This window comes from Camelus bactrianus, chromosome 20 (assembly GCF_048773025.1).
Source record: "Camelus bactrianus isolate YW-2024 breed Bactrian camel chromosome 20, ASM4877302v1, whole genome shotgun sequence".
Taxonomy (NCBI): domain Eukaryota; kingdom Metazoa; phylum Chordata; class Mammalia; order Artiodactyla; family Camelidae; genus Camelus; species Camelus bactrianus.
This window is the reverse complement of record NC_133558.1, coordinates 35,067,291-35,082,026: the sequence shown is the minus strand read 5'-3', so window position 1 is coordinate 35,082,026 and position 14,736 is coordinate 35,067,291. Positions and strand designations below refer to the sequence as shown.

The 14,736-nt window shown below is 48.1% G+C and overlaps 1 protein-coding gene across 2 annotated transcripts in view; it reads left to right on the top strand.

The window, feature by feature from the left end:
- The window catches only part of ELOVL5 (ELOVL fatty acid elongase 5), a 57,805-nt gene extending 56,886 nt beyond the window's left edge, over positions 1–919 (top strand). For both annotated transcript variants that reach the window (XM_074348916.1, XM_045509224.2), the window contains one exon: positions 630–919. In XM_074348916.1, the coding sequence (XP_074205017.1) occupies positions 630–773 (144 nt within the window). In that variant the 3' untranslated portion in view covers positions 774–919. The remainder of the gene's footprint in view (positions 1–629) is intronic.
- The last annotated feature ends 13,817 nt before the right edge of the window (positions 920–14,736 follow it).

The window sequence follows — 14,736 nt, the reverse complement described above, 5'->3', positions numbered from 1 at the left end:
CCAAGTCCTGGTTTTCTTACATGCCCACTGCTCAGGTGTGGGGCCGATGGTCCTTCCCAAGTATGTCCCGTGATGTAGATTTCTGCTCATGGGAGGGTCCGTTAAAGGGAGCCTGACCTCTCGTGGCCGCTGCTGGACGCCCCCCACCTGCCTCCCATCAGCCCTGGACCTCATGTGTCCCAGGCAGGGGGGTGCTCAGTGCGTTTGCCCCTTCCTGCGCCCCCTGCAGACCAACACCTTTCCCCAGACACAGCGGGGGTGGCAGGTTTGAGCTGCACTTTGGGGCAGTGACCAGGCACGGGGGAGGTTAAAGGACAGGGCCCACCGAAGCCGAAACCACACCTGATTTACCTGCTCTTAGCAGCAGAGCACTTCGTACATAAAGGGCCGAAGTGACTGCTAAAGTCATGAGCTGAGTGTGAAGGCACAGGATGCCAGGGGACAGGAGGAGGAGGTACTGCAGCGGGAGGGGCCAGCGTGGCCCACTCCCCTGCCCTCCAGACACTGGAAGGGCAAGGCTTTCTTGGGTGCCTGGCCGCAGATGGCACCTGGCCCCAAAAGGACCAGGCCTGGCGCCGGGGATGCAGTGGGTCCCCGGCCGAGCTCCCACCCGCCCGTCTGTCTTGCAGACCTACAACAAGAAGGGGGCCTCGCGGAGGAGAGAGCAGCAGAAGGACCACCAGAATGGCTCCGTGGCTGCCGTGAACGGCCACGCCGGCAGGTTTTCTTCCCTGGAAAACAATGTGAAGCCGAGGAGGCAGCGGAAGGACTGAGGACCGAGCGCGGAACCCGGTTGGAACCACGTGGTCAGATCGTAAGCACAGTACGACTTGTGCCCGTCGCTCGTTCACAGCTGCTGTCACTAGCCGGCCTCCATAGCGTGACTCGCGTAGGACCTCTTCCATCAGCTCCAAACCCCTAGGAAACGTAGACAGGTTACCCAAGCAGGCATAAGATTTTTAACATTTCTGGGCTCTCCCCGACCCCTGCGCTAGACTGGAGGGAGTGTTGCCGCGGTACCCGACACTGCTGTTGCCTTATTAGTTGTAACATGATGGGTGCTGAATTGTGATTCACAACTGAAGAACACTGTAATCCAAACCTTTTTTTTTTTAACCTGTAGATCATGCATGTGATTGTAAATTTGTATAATGTTGTTACAGCAGAGAAACACACATGCCTTAAAATTTAAAAAGCAGGGCCCAAAGTGTATTAGTTTCAATTAGGGTATGTTTCAAGTTTTCATTCCTTTCTTAATAGCTCCAGAAAAATCAAAGATTGTGATTTACACAACTATCATGTGACACATAATGTCAAGTGACTTGTACGTGTGAAGTCGGCACCTTCGGTTTTGTAATATTGGCTTTAAGTCAGACGGGCTCAAATCTAGTGGAATAGTCAGTCTAACTTTTTAACAGATCTTATTTTTTTATTTTGAGTGCCACTATGAATAATGTAAAAAGCGAGGCAGGGGGGAGGTTCTAAAGCCGTCTCGATGGAACGTAAATGTATATTCTTTGTCTTCAAGATTTTAGGAAGTGTGTGGGTTGAGTAGGCTGTTTTAAATTTCAGAAGTGCTAAGTGTTTTTATTCGGGAAACAAAGCCCGTCTTGCTTTCCACTTGTGAGAGAAGAGAGATACTTTTCAAGAGAGAGGATTGAATATTTACTGTTTGACAGAGTCCCATAGATGAGTGCTGGTAAACTGGTTGCCGGGGTCCAAATTTGGGTTACCTTCTGTACTGCTAATCTGTTTTGACACAAACTTCCTTTTAAAATGTGCCTAGCTTACCAAAATGAATAAAGGGAGGGGAAGGGACCTTAGAAAAATTTAAGGTAAAATTAAACAGACAGCTACAGCATAGGAGAACTGGGGAATTGGATCATTTGTTCAGTGTAAATCTAATAGCAACTGTAATTTTTGTTTTCTTCCCTACTTAGAAGCTAAAGATTCGTTTAGAACTGCTTGTTTAAAAATAAGACTGCTGATCATAAAATCATGTCTCATGCCCTCGAGGCCGTGGTCGGACAGGTAAGGACGGTAGTGTGTGTCATTTTAAAAGTGTTGGAATTTAGCCTCCGAACCACCTTCTCCAAGGAGGGGATTGAAAAACCACTCGTGACACATTTGAGAAGGTCACTGACAATGTAGAAGCTAATTGTTGGTTTGGTATTTATGTAAATATCAGTTTATCATGCTTTAATTTTGCACATTCATATTACAGGGAGCTGGTTGGTTCTCCTAACGTGTCTCGTGGGTTTTGTTTGGAAGGAGTTCGGCCTCTGTTTACATTTACCTTATCCGATCTAGAATGTGTGTATTTGTAAATGTGTGTCTCCCTAGGTACTAGTTTGCGAACGTCTTTACATATTTCAATACAGAAACTATAACACTCAGTAGTGTGCGGTCAGAGTGTGCTTCAGCTCATCGGGGTACTCCCACAATGTTAATGTCTAAACAGTAATCATTAAAACGGTTTTGATTACCTGTGCTTGGTTTTACATTGTTTATATGCTGCCCATCCTCAAAGAGGAGAGAAAAATCCGCTTTCTTCAGCATCTAGCAACTCACCCAGCTAGGTGTAAATAATTCAGCCTGGCTCAGCTCATGTGAGGAGGGAGTCCCACACAGGAAGGCCTGGTGAGGGGGGTTCCACCCCAGCCCCTTCCTGTTAGCCTTTCCCGGTTTCCCCACTAAAGGCCCCAGCTCTAAGCCCACTCATTTTTCCTTCATCCATCCATCCATCCATCCATCCATCCATCTATCCATCTATCCATCTATCTACCCACCCACCCACCCATCCATCCATCCGTCTATCCACCCACCCATACATCCATCCCTCCCTCCCTCCCTCCCTCCGTCAGCCCCTCTCTCCCTCTCTATACCGCCAGGCTGTTAGAGTTACTCTCCTAGGTCTAGACAAGAGGTCTGCAAATTTTTTCTCTCAAGAGCCAGATAGTACATATGTTAGGCTTCACAGTCCACACTGTCTCTGTCCAGGCTGCTCAGCTGTGCCTTTGTAGAGCACAAGAGCAGCGGCAGGATGGAGGTGGATGGGCGTGGCTGTGTTCCAGTCAAACTTCATTTGCAAACAGAAGGTCTGTGGGCAGAGTTCCCTGACCCCAACTCTAGAGTAATAAGGCCCACCTCTGGCATCTTCTTTGCCAAAGACCATTTCGTGTCACAGATGCTGCTCCCCCTCCCCCAGGCCCACCCCAGTCTGACGTACAGGCCCGTCTGCACCCACAGTGGGAGTCATAGCGCATGGTCCCAGTGCAGGCGTGACCCTGGCTTCTCAGTGCGTTCTAGTTTGTCAGTATCACCTTCAAAATGTCCTGAGAAACTGAACTTAGTATTAGAGACGTCATCTGGAGAGTGCAGAGGACTGTTGGGGTTGGGTGGTGATGACTATATCCTTGTCCTGCCCCTTGAGTCCAGAACACATTGAAAAGACAGAGAAATCAGACTGATGGAGATCAGGATAGCTCGTCTGTTACTGAGAAGGTCGGATCGGCGGCACAGAGACCGCAGCAGGGCTTGCTGAGTGCCCCCACCAATAACCCTGGTGACGTCCGGGGCCGCACGGGCACACCAGGGTTATGGCTTCCTCCAGTCTGTTGGTCTCATTATTAAGATATTTTGAGTATCAGCCCTGGAATTTACCCACTGTAAACTCCAAGCTCCCTTGCGGTAACAGGTTCTGCCCGGATAACCTTACCATGCTCAGCGGTACCTCCCAACCCTGGCGATCGGAACACGCCCTCCTCCCCTGAGAGATGTGGGTGGGTGGGGGCGGGGCAGGCCGGGTGTACCCCCGCCCTCTTCTGTCTCCAGCGTGGGAGTGGAAGGGCACACTTGCTCACCGCTTCCCCTTTAGAGCAGCCTCGCCATTTATAGGAAAGGCAGTGCAGCCTCACATGAGAAGCACAGCCCGGGGGCCCCGTGGCCTGGTTGGAATTGCTTTAACTTGGCTTCCGTGTTCCCATCTGCCAGGTTGGAATAACGTCAGCCCCTACATCACAGGGTCGTTAGGAGGACTGAATACGTTAATACATACGAAGCTTTTGCAACCACGGCTAGCGCATCATGTAAACTGTGTTAGCTGGAACCTTCAGCCCACCCCTCTGGTCTCTTTAAAGGATCGTCTATTGTTTTACTGTTATTTCCTTGGTGGGTCGCTCCAAGGAGAGGAAGTTAGTTTGATGTGAGACTTCATTGACTCAAGAGTTGAAAAGAAACCAATTATTGGGAGCCAAAATGTTTACCATCTATATTACTCTAGTTTTTGCCAAAGTTTTATATTAGACTTACCATTTTGGAATTTCTAGCATCTGCCTTACTTCCTCTTGGGGCCACAGAGCAGTGTCCATCAGTCCCTGGTCTGCTGTTGCCCATCATCCCTCCGGAGCTCTGACAGCAGCCTCGCAGTCCCACCTGCAGCCGTGGGCGTGTCCCACGTGAACTAATTCTAAATGGGTGTCTCCCACCATCCCCCCATCAGCCCTGGACTCCAATACTAAGCAGCTTTTCTTTTCCATGTTCGCTTGGAGGCTGTTGTCCTGGATGGAGAAGCTGGCAACGAAAGAGTGGTCACCTTCGCTGGTTTGCTCTTGACTCCCAGCATGGCACCGCCAGCCACTAGGTCTCATTCCAGATGGAGATTTACAGCTCATTTTGTGGGGAGAGGGTGCAGCTCAGTGGTAGAGTGCGTGCTTAGCATGCATGAGGCCCTGGGTTCAATCCCCAGTACCTGCACTAAAAATAAATAAGTAAATAAATAAATCTAGTTACCTTCCCCCCCCCCCAAATTTTTAAAAATAAATAAAACTCATCTTTTGTCATCCAATGAGCTTCATTGTCTCTCTTTTCCAACATATTGATGGCATTCACTCAAAGGGAGACAGTTCCCCAGCCGACTTTTGGTGTGTTTGCATGCATGTTGCCACCGACTTGTGGTCGAAGCTTGTGGAAGAACATGGCTTGGGGCTCCTGGTTGGAAGTTGTAGGAACAGGCAGAGTGGGACACAGTGACTGGTGCTGTGGTGGTGGCAGAGCGCCAATCCTGGTGGTCAGGGGTGTCCTCAGGTCATCTGGGCTCCCCCGAGTGGTGCTCACTGCCCCCTCTGTTGCCCGTGTATGTTTTTGTGTGGACCAGACCTTCGAAGCATGTTACCCAGTTCTCTAGGAGTGTTCCTGGTGCGGAAGACTGAGTTAGGTGTACTGTGAGAAAAGACTTCAGTCCCCAGAGGAGCCTTTGCTGGGTTGGGATCGTGCATACACGCAGATAACTCTGTTTTGTGGTGGGTGCGTGAGATTGTTGTAAACCCTCGGAGTCCAGGGAGAGAGAATTCTCCTAGCACGGTGATTACCGAGAGCTGCTTCAATCTGAGACTTCAGAGACGACCTGGGTTTCAGTAGGTGACTGCTGCAGCTTGCCGAGGAGACAGCATTCCAAGTTCAGAAACGTTGAAGGGACCGTGAAACGCCAAGCCCCACCTGCCTGCTCACCGTGCTGGTCAATGCAGAGCTCAGCCCTCCAGTAAAATGTATTTTAAGACCAAAACCAAAGTCACGCCATGCTCCCACGAGGGATTAAGTGCCGGGAGGAGACAGGAAGTGTTTGGCACACGGCTTTACAGTAAGCCACCCATTTATCATCAAGGATGAAGGACCAGGTGGGTAAGTAAATGAGGAAAAAGGCTTGCATTCGTCAGCTTTGCTTCAGATTTTAAATTCTGTTGCTCAACACAAACTATGTCCACTAAGGTGTCCTGGGTTGAAGCTCAGTTAATACTAGCGTTTGCTAAGGGAACTCAAATTTCTAAAAAAATTAATTGGATGAATTGAATGTTTTAATTTAATCCCCTCACCCAATGATTTTTAAATAGGATTGTCTTACTATAAGTGGTCACTCAAAAAAGTTATCCTCTACAGGCAGTTCTGGGAGGGCACAGCCTGAGACGCTGGGTCTCACCTGTAAAGGAGGAGGTGGTAGGAGCGTTCTGGCCCCGACCATGGAACCTTCCGTGATTCCAAAGCAGGACTTGGACCTAGCGCCTTGCCTTTCCAGGACCTTGATGTAAGGGCAGAAAATGCTTCCTGCACATATCCAAGGTGAGACCTTGGACACATACGGCGTATAACGCAGGGAATCCTGTGCACAGTAAACCTCCGGCTCTGGGGGGCCCGGGGCTGCTTGGGAAAGCAGCCCTGAAGAAGAGCACTCAGTGTGAGAGTAGGTGAGACCTTTCTTGTCTGGATTTATTAAAGCATCATTTTGTTTGGCCTCTTTTAGATTCATCCCTCATGTTTGGCGACAATGTTTAAGAACTTTCTATTTTTATTTTTTTACAGTATGCTTTAAAATTATCCCAACACAGGAAAGAACTGATGGGAGGGGATTTAACTGTGGTTCTTTAAGACAGGAGGTCAAGGAACTCAAGCACCTCCAGTGTCCACACCAGCCCAGCATCCGAGCCCGCGTGGCCCACGTCCCAGGACCTGCAGTAGGATTTGTAATGAGGTTTCTGAAGAAGCAGAGGCAGGAAAAGCAGAGAAGAAAGACAACAGGAAGAGACAGGAACACGGATGGAATGAAAGCACTGGAGAAGGAGCCGACTTGTACAGGGAGCAGCTTCTCATGGGCTGAGCTAGACAGCCGGGCTCGCCAGCCTCCCGCGTCACTGAAGGGACCCTCCTTGGTCCAAGCGTTCTAGAAGGGAGTCGGGGGTGCGGTGCCGTGGTCCGAGCGTGTGTGTCGCTGCAGACAGAGTTCATCAGTTGAAACCTTATGGCCGAGGTGATGGGCTGTGGAGGTGGGTCCTTTGGGAGGTGATAAGGTCGCGAGGGCGGGGCCCCTGTGATTGGGATTAGTGCCTTTTATAACTAAAAGAGGCCAGAGAGCTGTCCGGTCCCTTTTGCCAGGTGAGGCTGTAGCAAAAAGGTGACCTTTTGTGAGGAAGCGGTGCCTCACCTGGGCAAGGAGTCTACACCTCGTTCGTGGACTTTCCAGCCTCCCACGCCATGAGCAGTAAGTGTTCATTGTGTATACATCTCCCTCCCGGTCCTTGGTGTCCTGTCACAGCTGCCCCAGCCGGCTGAGACGAGCCCTGTCCCCGGGGAGCACCCACTGAACACGGGGAGGGGGACACGGGTGCGTGCCTCAGGTGCCAGGGGCTGGTGTCCGTCTGCCCCATTTCACAGATGACAGTGCTGAGACCTGGAGAGCAGGTAAGCATGACATCACCTTCCCTTGGGCCCTCCTGTTCCAGGCAGACACCCCACCCTGCAGGGAGCCACCCGGAAGGCCACCCCGAGACCAGCTCCTGAAACCCAGCGACAGCCACGTCACTCGCTGTCACTCGGTGCCGGCTGCTTCCTTTCCAGCCTGGGTGCTCATCTACCTACACGCTGTATCTGTGTGATTTTCAGTTATTTGCAAAGTACACATAATCTAGCAAGGGTTTTCGGTTGATGGGTCAGAGATGCTATTCAGAGATCCCCAAATATTAAAATACCTGATTTAAAGCTTTTTAAAGGACTTTTTTTAAAGGACTTCTACGCTTCTTATACTGTTTTCTTCCTTCTGTGATGCCATCAAGAGAAACTGCCAAGTCGTAAAAGGTAACACACTGAATCATCTCTGTCAATTTAATAAAAACGTGTGTCAGAAAAAAAATCACCTTTTGCATTCATTATTCTGTTTTGTTCTTTTTTAACTGACATAGCGTCTGTTTATTTAGACAGCAGCTTCACACTTTGTCAGCATCACAATAAAACTCGAGTCAGTTTCCCTCCGGCAGTGGAGACAGTTCCAAGTCGCTTTGGTCACAGGTAGGTGTGTGGCATCTCGGGAACATGCCGCTAACCCCAGCCCCTGCTCGCCACCCGGCTCTGCTCTGGGCGTTTTGCCCGTCGCTGGGGCAACCGCAGTGAAAAGATAACCTCATTCTGGAAGAAAGACAAAGACAAGCAAACGGAATAATTAAGGATTACAAGTTACGGTAACTGTTCTCAAGGACGCAAGCCGGGTCCTGCTGCTGAAAATAATCTCAGGCACCATTATACTTGAGATTGTTTTGAGGCATGTGGGAGAATGTTGGTGTCTGTGTTTAAATTGGTAGTTCTTATTTTTATTTTTTTGAAGTATAGTCAGTTACAATGTGTCGATTTCTGATATACAACAAAATGTCCCAGTCATGCATACACATACATATATATGTGTGTGTTTTCATATTCTTTTTCATTAAAGGTTATTAAAAGATACTGAATATAGTTCCCCATGCTCTGCAGTAGAAATCTGTGGTAGAGCTGGCCAAGGTCCCCTTGGGTCACCAGCTTCCCCCTACCTCAGGGCCACCGCCGATCAGCTACTTGGCAGCAAATAAAATGCTAGATCTTTCCTTGGCCTGTGGGCTCCCTCCGAGCTGTCCTGGCCGCCTCGGACCTCCTGTCGGCCCCCTTGCTGACCACTTCCACCTCGTGCCTCTTCCCTGGCCCCCTGGTGGAGCCTTTCCCATCTCGGGGCATCGTCCTTGCTGCTCCTCCCGGGACGAGTTGCGTCCATGACTTGTTCCTGCACTGAAATACCGCCTCCCTGAGCTGAGAGGCCTTCCCTGACTGGCAGGTTGAAATACACCCCCCACCCCAGGCCTCCTGGCACACCCCTGTCCCTTAGCTGGCTTCCTTTCTCTGGGTAACACTTCCATTCTGTTCATGGACGTGTGTGTTTGTCTCCCACCTTGAAGAAAAGCGCTTTTTATCTTGCCTGTCACATAGGAGGGTGGCTCCGATGTTTGAATAAATGAATTTGTGGATAAATGAACAGGAGGTGATTAGCATGGAGGTCGCCCGCACCCTCTCTTGGAGGGCGGGGTGGCAGAGGGGCTGTGACCTTGTCTTACATAACAAGGGCACCAAGGTCATCAGTAAGACGGCTTAGTCGTCTCAGTAAAGTGGACCCGATGTGTTTCAGAGTCGAGCTTATGGTGGTGAACAATCACATCCCACCGGTGGTGAGAATGAATGAGCTGTCTGTTCTCTTCTGAACTTAATGTATAAATTCTGCTGGTCTGTGCGGTTCCGATTTAGAAGTGCAGACGAAAATAATTGTAAAGGTGAAGGACAGCGCTGGGGAGTATTTTTAGAATCCTGCAACAAATGAGATTTTTCTTTTTTTTTAAGAGGTGCTCAGTTGAGCCTTATTTGATGTTATGACCTCTCTTAATCTGTTTCTTGAATTACAGCTGGGAAATAATGCACAACCCCGACTGTTCTACTTGTTAGAACTCAGAGCCTGAGGGAGCCTGAGAAGGGAAGGGAGGGATGTTAGCCTGGTCCAGAGAGGAAATGAGAGGAACCCGGAGGTCACCCCGTTGTTAATGACCCCGGGGCTTCCCACACTTGCTGGGGTGGCTGCGGTCCCGCCGTGGGCTGCCCACCCTGGAAAAGGGTGCAGAGATTTGCCAAGGAGCTTTGGGGGCACGACTTCAGGTACCATGACAAGGACTTTTCAAGGATGTGCTGCTCTTAGTCACTTTGCAGGCACTGAGTCGAGACACAGGAAACACTCAACAGCCAGCGAGACCAGGGGGGCTGTGATGAGAGCCACCCCCCACCACAGTGGTGACAAGGGGGAGCAGAGGGGGACAGCTAACGCGGTGGCACTGGCAGAGGAGGCGGAGGTGATAACCCAGTGTGAGAGCCACGTTAGAGTGGGACTGAGCACTGGGGACGGAAGGAACCTTTACAGAGGACACCTGTGGCCTCACTACTCTCCCTTCTCCAACAGACAAAAGTCCAGCTAATACCTACTAACTGCTTCTCTTTCTTCCCCCATTTTCAACTTTTTGCAAACCAACACCCAGACAAATCACTGGGTGAAAAACATCACTAAATTTTTATAAGACCAAGGATGCCCATTGTGGTGGTGGTATAGTAAAAAAAGAAAGAAAGAAAGAAAGGAAGAAATTGTTAACAACCTAAAAGTCCCAATGGGTGGGAGTTCAGGATTTGCAGATTTGAACTACTATGTATAAAATAGATAAACAAGTTTCTACTGTACAGCACAGGGGACTATATTCAATATCTTGTAATAACCTATAATGAAAAAGAATATGAAAAGGAATATATGTATGTACAGGCATGACTGGGACATTGTGCTGTACACCAGAAACTGACACATTGTAACTGACTACACTTCAATAAATAAATTAATTAATAGTCCCAATGGGGTCAGTATATTAGGTACATCATTCAGAGGATAAAATGCAATGGCTCAAACATACTTTGAAAAAAAAATTGAATGATGTGATAAAAATGGTCATGGAAATATTAAATGAAAAAGCAAGTTGTCAGTTTATACCACATTTTGTCCAGTTCATTAGAATATGGTCCTGTGTGTATGAAAAAAGGAAGACTTCGTATCAACATGTCAACAGCAATTTTATCTGACTGGGAAGATTACAGGTGATTTTTATTTTCCCTTATGTCGTTTTTCTAACTTTTCTAGTGTCTACAAGAAACATTTATTATTGGTATAATGGGGGGGTCATTAAATTTTTTTGACAGAATCAGTCTATGCCCCAGAGAGTCAACCTGTCTGAAATGAGTGCCTTGTAGAAAAAAAAAAATGGGAGAAGGCCTTGAGGATACTGCTCTTGGTGTCTAAACCGTGATTTTATTTATTTTTTTAACTAATTTATTTTATTTTTAGATTTTTTCGGGGGAGGCGGGGTGATTACATTTATTTATTTATTTTTACTGGGGATTGAACCCAGGACCTCGTGCATGCTAAGCACACACTCTACTACTGAGCTATACCCTCCCACCACCTAAACCATGATTTTAGAGAAAAGCAATATTTTGATTTTAGAAGCAGCTAGAAGCTATGCCATCTTGAATGAGTCATTAAATAATTTTCAGATGAACTGACAGCCCCCCAAGTTCAAGTTCCTGCTCGGCCCCTTGAAACCTGTGGCAAGACAGTCCTCTCGTAGTCAGTTTATAAAAAGAGAGCATGCTTGCTTTTCTGTTCACCTCACAAGATTATTTCTGAGTCCAAAACCCCCAGGTTACACGGAAAGTAAGCAGGGCCATTCTCTCAGAAATGCAGTCAGGACTCCTTTCGGCACAGGGCATCTTTTACTGGAAGGCCAGAGGGGAGGCTGGTTCAGATAGATAAATCCCCACGGAGATGAGCCGTGAGTCACTGGTGAGTCACTGAGGCAAGTGGCAGAAGAGGCAGGAAATGTTATGAGAGGGGAGCTCACCAAGGTCTGTGGCAGGAATGCAAGATCAGCCTTTTCCCAAACAGTGTGGGCTTCACAACTAAATATTTTGACTGCTCTGCCATCTGGCAGTTCACAGCCAGCCTGGTACTGAGTTTCTCTTTCATGAGAGATTCTTCACCACCTCGATGGAGAATGAGGAGAACTGGTCTGTGGTTCCACTCAGCCAGCACTCAGCTTCAGGGTCATGGCGAGATGAACCAGTCATGCTGCCAGCGCTTGACATCAGCACCCTCAAATTCCCCTTTTATAGTCTTATCTTCCCTTGACCTACACGCTTTCCCTGTCCTCACTTGCAAAACACTTTCTAGCAGTCATTTACACCCTAGTAAGAATTTGAGCCCCCAAAATCTCCCAGTAGTGTTTTAAGCTCATTTCTTACAATATGATGAAAAATTGTCCAGTGCTAGGAAAACTGAAGACAATCGTGAATGGGATGGAAGGAGAAGGGGGGAGGGCAAGTGAATTTAGGGGAGACATTACTCACTTTCCTCCAGGCCAGGGGCAGCTATGTTACTGAACCAAACTTGGGTCCACTTGTCCCTCATGCAGTAAAAATCTACACACAGGGTTGTGAAGAAAAATACAGCCTTTATTGCAAGGCGCCTAATGTGGGGCCAAGCAAGGAAAATGGGCAGCTCATGCTCAAAAGACCTGCCCACCCATCTGGCTTTTGGGGGCCGGTTTTAAAGGTAACAGTAGGGGTGAGGATTGCAGGATCCCTGATCCGCTCATGGACATCCTTCTGATGGGTTGGTGGTGAGGTAGCAGGGTAACCTCATGTTAATTTTGGGATTAACATCATCAACCTTCTGGTTCCAACCCATCTGGGGTCTACATGCTAGTGATCGGCAGTTAAATTCTTCCGTCTGGTGGGGTTTTAGTCTCTGCACAACAACTCAAGGATCTGGCTCAGGGTATTATCAGTAGCCCTTGAGGAGGAACTAAAGGTCCTTGACTTTGTTTTATGGCTAAACTATTATTATTGGGTCTTGCTTCATTGTTTTCTTTTGTGTCTATGTTTTCTCATTTCTCCGGTTAAATTTGCTCTTTGGAAGTCAGGGAAGGCTTGGAGGCTAAAGTTTTCTACAGATAAGAGGCAGTGGGCATTGGGGTCTGTCCCCAGGAAGGCCCTGCCGAGTCCTGCTGGGCTTCACCTAATCTGAAGTCTGGTCTTACAGCCATGTCCGTGACACCTGCTTTGGCAAACACCATACTAAATTGGAATATTCGGAAAAATGCGTAATTGCAGTGCTAAGGGCTTTCCTTAAAATTCCACAGGTCAGAGTAAAACGCAGACTTTTCCCAGTGACCTGGGACCCACGTGCTCTGGTCCCTGCTCGCCTCTGTGGGGTCATCTCTACCATCATGTCCGCTGCTCGCTCTGTTCCGACCACAGGGTGAGGGGTCACTCCCTGAGTGAGCCAGGCTCATTCCTGCCTGGGAGTCTTTGCTCGCCTTGATTTCTCTCTTGGAACTCTTCTCCACGGGGGTCCTCAAGAAGGAGAGGTTTTACAAGCTAAAATACAGGACACCCAGTTACATCCGAATTTCAGATAAATGATGAATGCTTTTGTAGTACGTCCCAAATATTGCACGGGGCATACTTACACTGGAAATGCTTACATTTATCTGAAACTCGAATTTAACTGTCTATCTGGCATTTTTATTTGCTAAATCCGGCAACCCTAAATAGAAGTCTCTCCTTATCCCTCATCCGGACAATCCTCCCCTCAGCTGCTGTCCTTCAGCCCCATCCCCTGCCTTCCCTCACCTGTCTTATTTTTACAAAGCACTTAGAAGCACATGAAATGATGTTTGTTTATAGTTAGCCTCACCCAGCAGTCAGAGAGAATGTTCCATGTTTCTATCTGCAGAGAGACCTCATATATCTTGTTCCTGGCCACCTCTGGTAACTACAATTTCATTTGGATGAATGAATAAATGGAAGAATGGATGAAAGTATAAATGAGTTGAGTTTTACATACACATTTGCTTTTCTTGAATCTTTTACTTGAAGGGAAAAGCAGATCACCTCCAATATGATGTTCAGTTCAAGGTTTTTCCTCTTTGTCTTCCATCAGCTCCTTCATCCACTACTGGACCCCTTCTGATGAACTCGCCTTCCTTTCTGAAAAGACCATCCTCCTTTCCTCACCACATTCCTGCCCCTGCCCGCCCGCCCAGCACTGCCTGCCCCACGCAGGTCCCCCTCTGACTCTGACATTGCCCAGAGACCCCTGGCTTTTGCTTTAAGTCTTTGCAATGCAAATACTCTGCGGAAGGAAGGTAAGCGATGGTGGGGCCCCCGGCTCTGTCTCCCTCCTTTCGCCATCAGCCCCTCAAGTGGACAAGAGGATGTTTGGGTCCTGGTTTCAAATCTCTATAGCTGCTGTTGGGGAGCACAGGAGAGGTTAGATTGGCATCTCTTTACGGATCTAGGTACCTAGATACAGACTGAAGGAGATCTTTACGGATCTAGGTACCTAGATACAGACAGAAGGATGACCCAGGGTCAGTCCCAGGACCTGCCTCTGGACTGAGGTCCCCTCCTCACTGGCCCCCGGCAGGACCCTGACTGCCAGGGTTAGGATGGAGCAGAGCAGGGCTGAGACACCAGGCTTGCATTCCTGTAGTCAACCCAGCTGCTCTTGAGGGGGCTTCTGGCTGACTGTGGTTTCCTTCGTGTGTGACTTAGAATCCCTGCCTCATATGTAGGTCAGAGCAATGGGATGGAAACATGACTTACTTTAAAATTAGCCTCAAAACTCTGTGTAACAGCTCTTGTTTCTGCTAAATGGAAGGCTTCCTGAGAAGATAAGCAGAGAATTTGTAATTAAGTCTGTCTGGTGGAATTATAGTAGAGAAAACCCTTTTCAGTGCACCAGGACTCAACATTCCCACCTGTAAAATGGGGTAGCTTTTGTGTGAAAGAAAAGAAAGGGGAACGGGGCGGGTGGGAAGGGATAGACTGGGAGTTCAAAATTTGTAGATACTGACAGGCATATGTAGAACAGATAAACAGGATTATGCTGTATAGCACAGGGAGATATATACAAGATCTTGTGGTAGCTCACAGCGAAAAAAAAATGTGACAGTGAATATATGTAGGTTCATGTATAACTGAAAAATTGTGCTGTACACTGGAATTGGACACAACATTGTAAAATGACTATAACTCAATAAAAAAATGTTAAAAAATTAAAGGGGAACAAAATAAAAGGAACCCTTTTGCCCAGACCCCCTTCCCCCAACCACCACACACACACACACACACACACACGCATACATGCAAAGTTATAGCTTCATCAGCAGAGAAAAAAATCCTGCCTAGTCCCCAAAAGACCCCAAAACGAGTCCCCAGACGTAGAGAAGGAAAGAAATGCTTACTTTCCTAAATCATGCCATCAGCAGAGCCCAATGTCAATGTCCAGATCGCTTAGTGAGC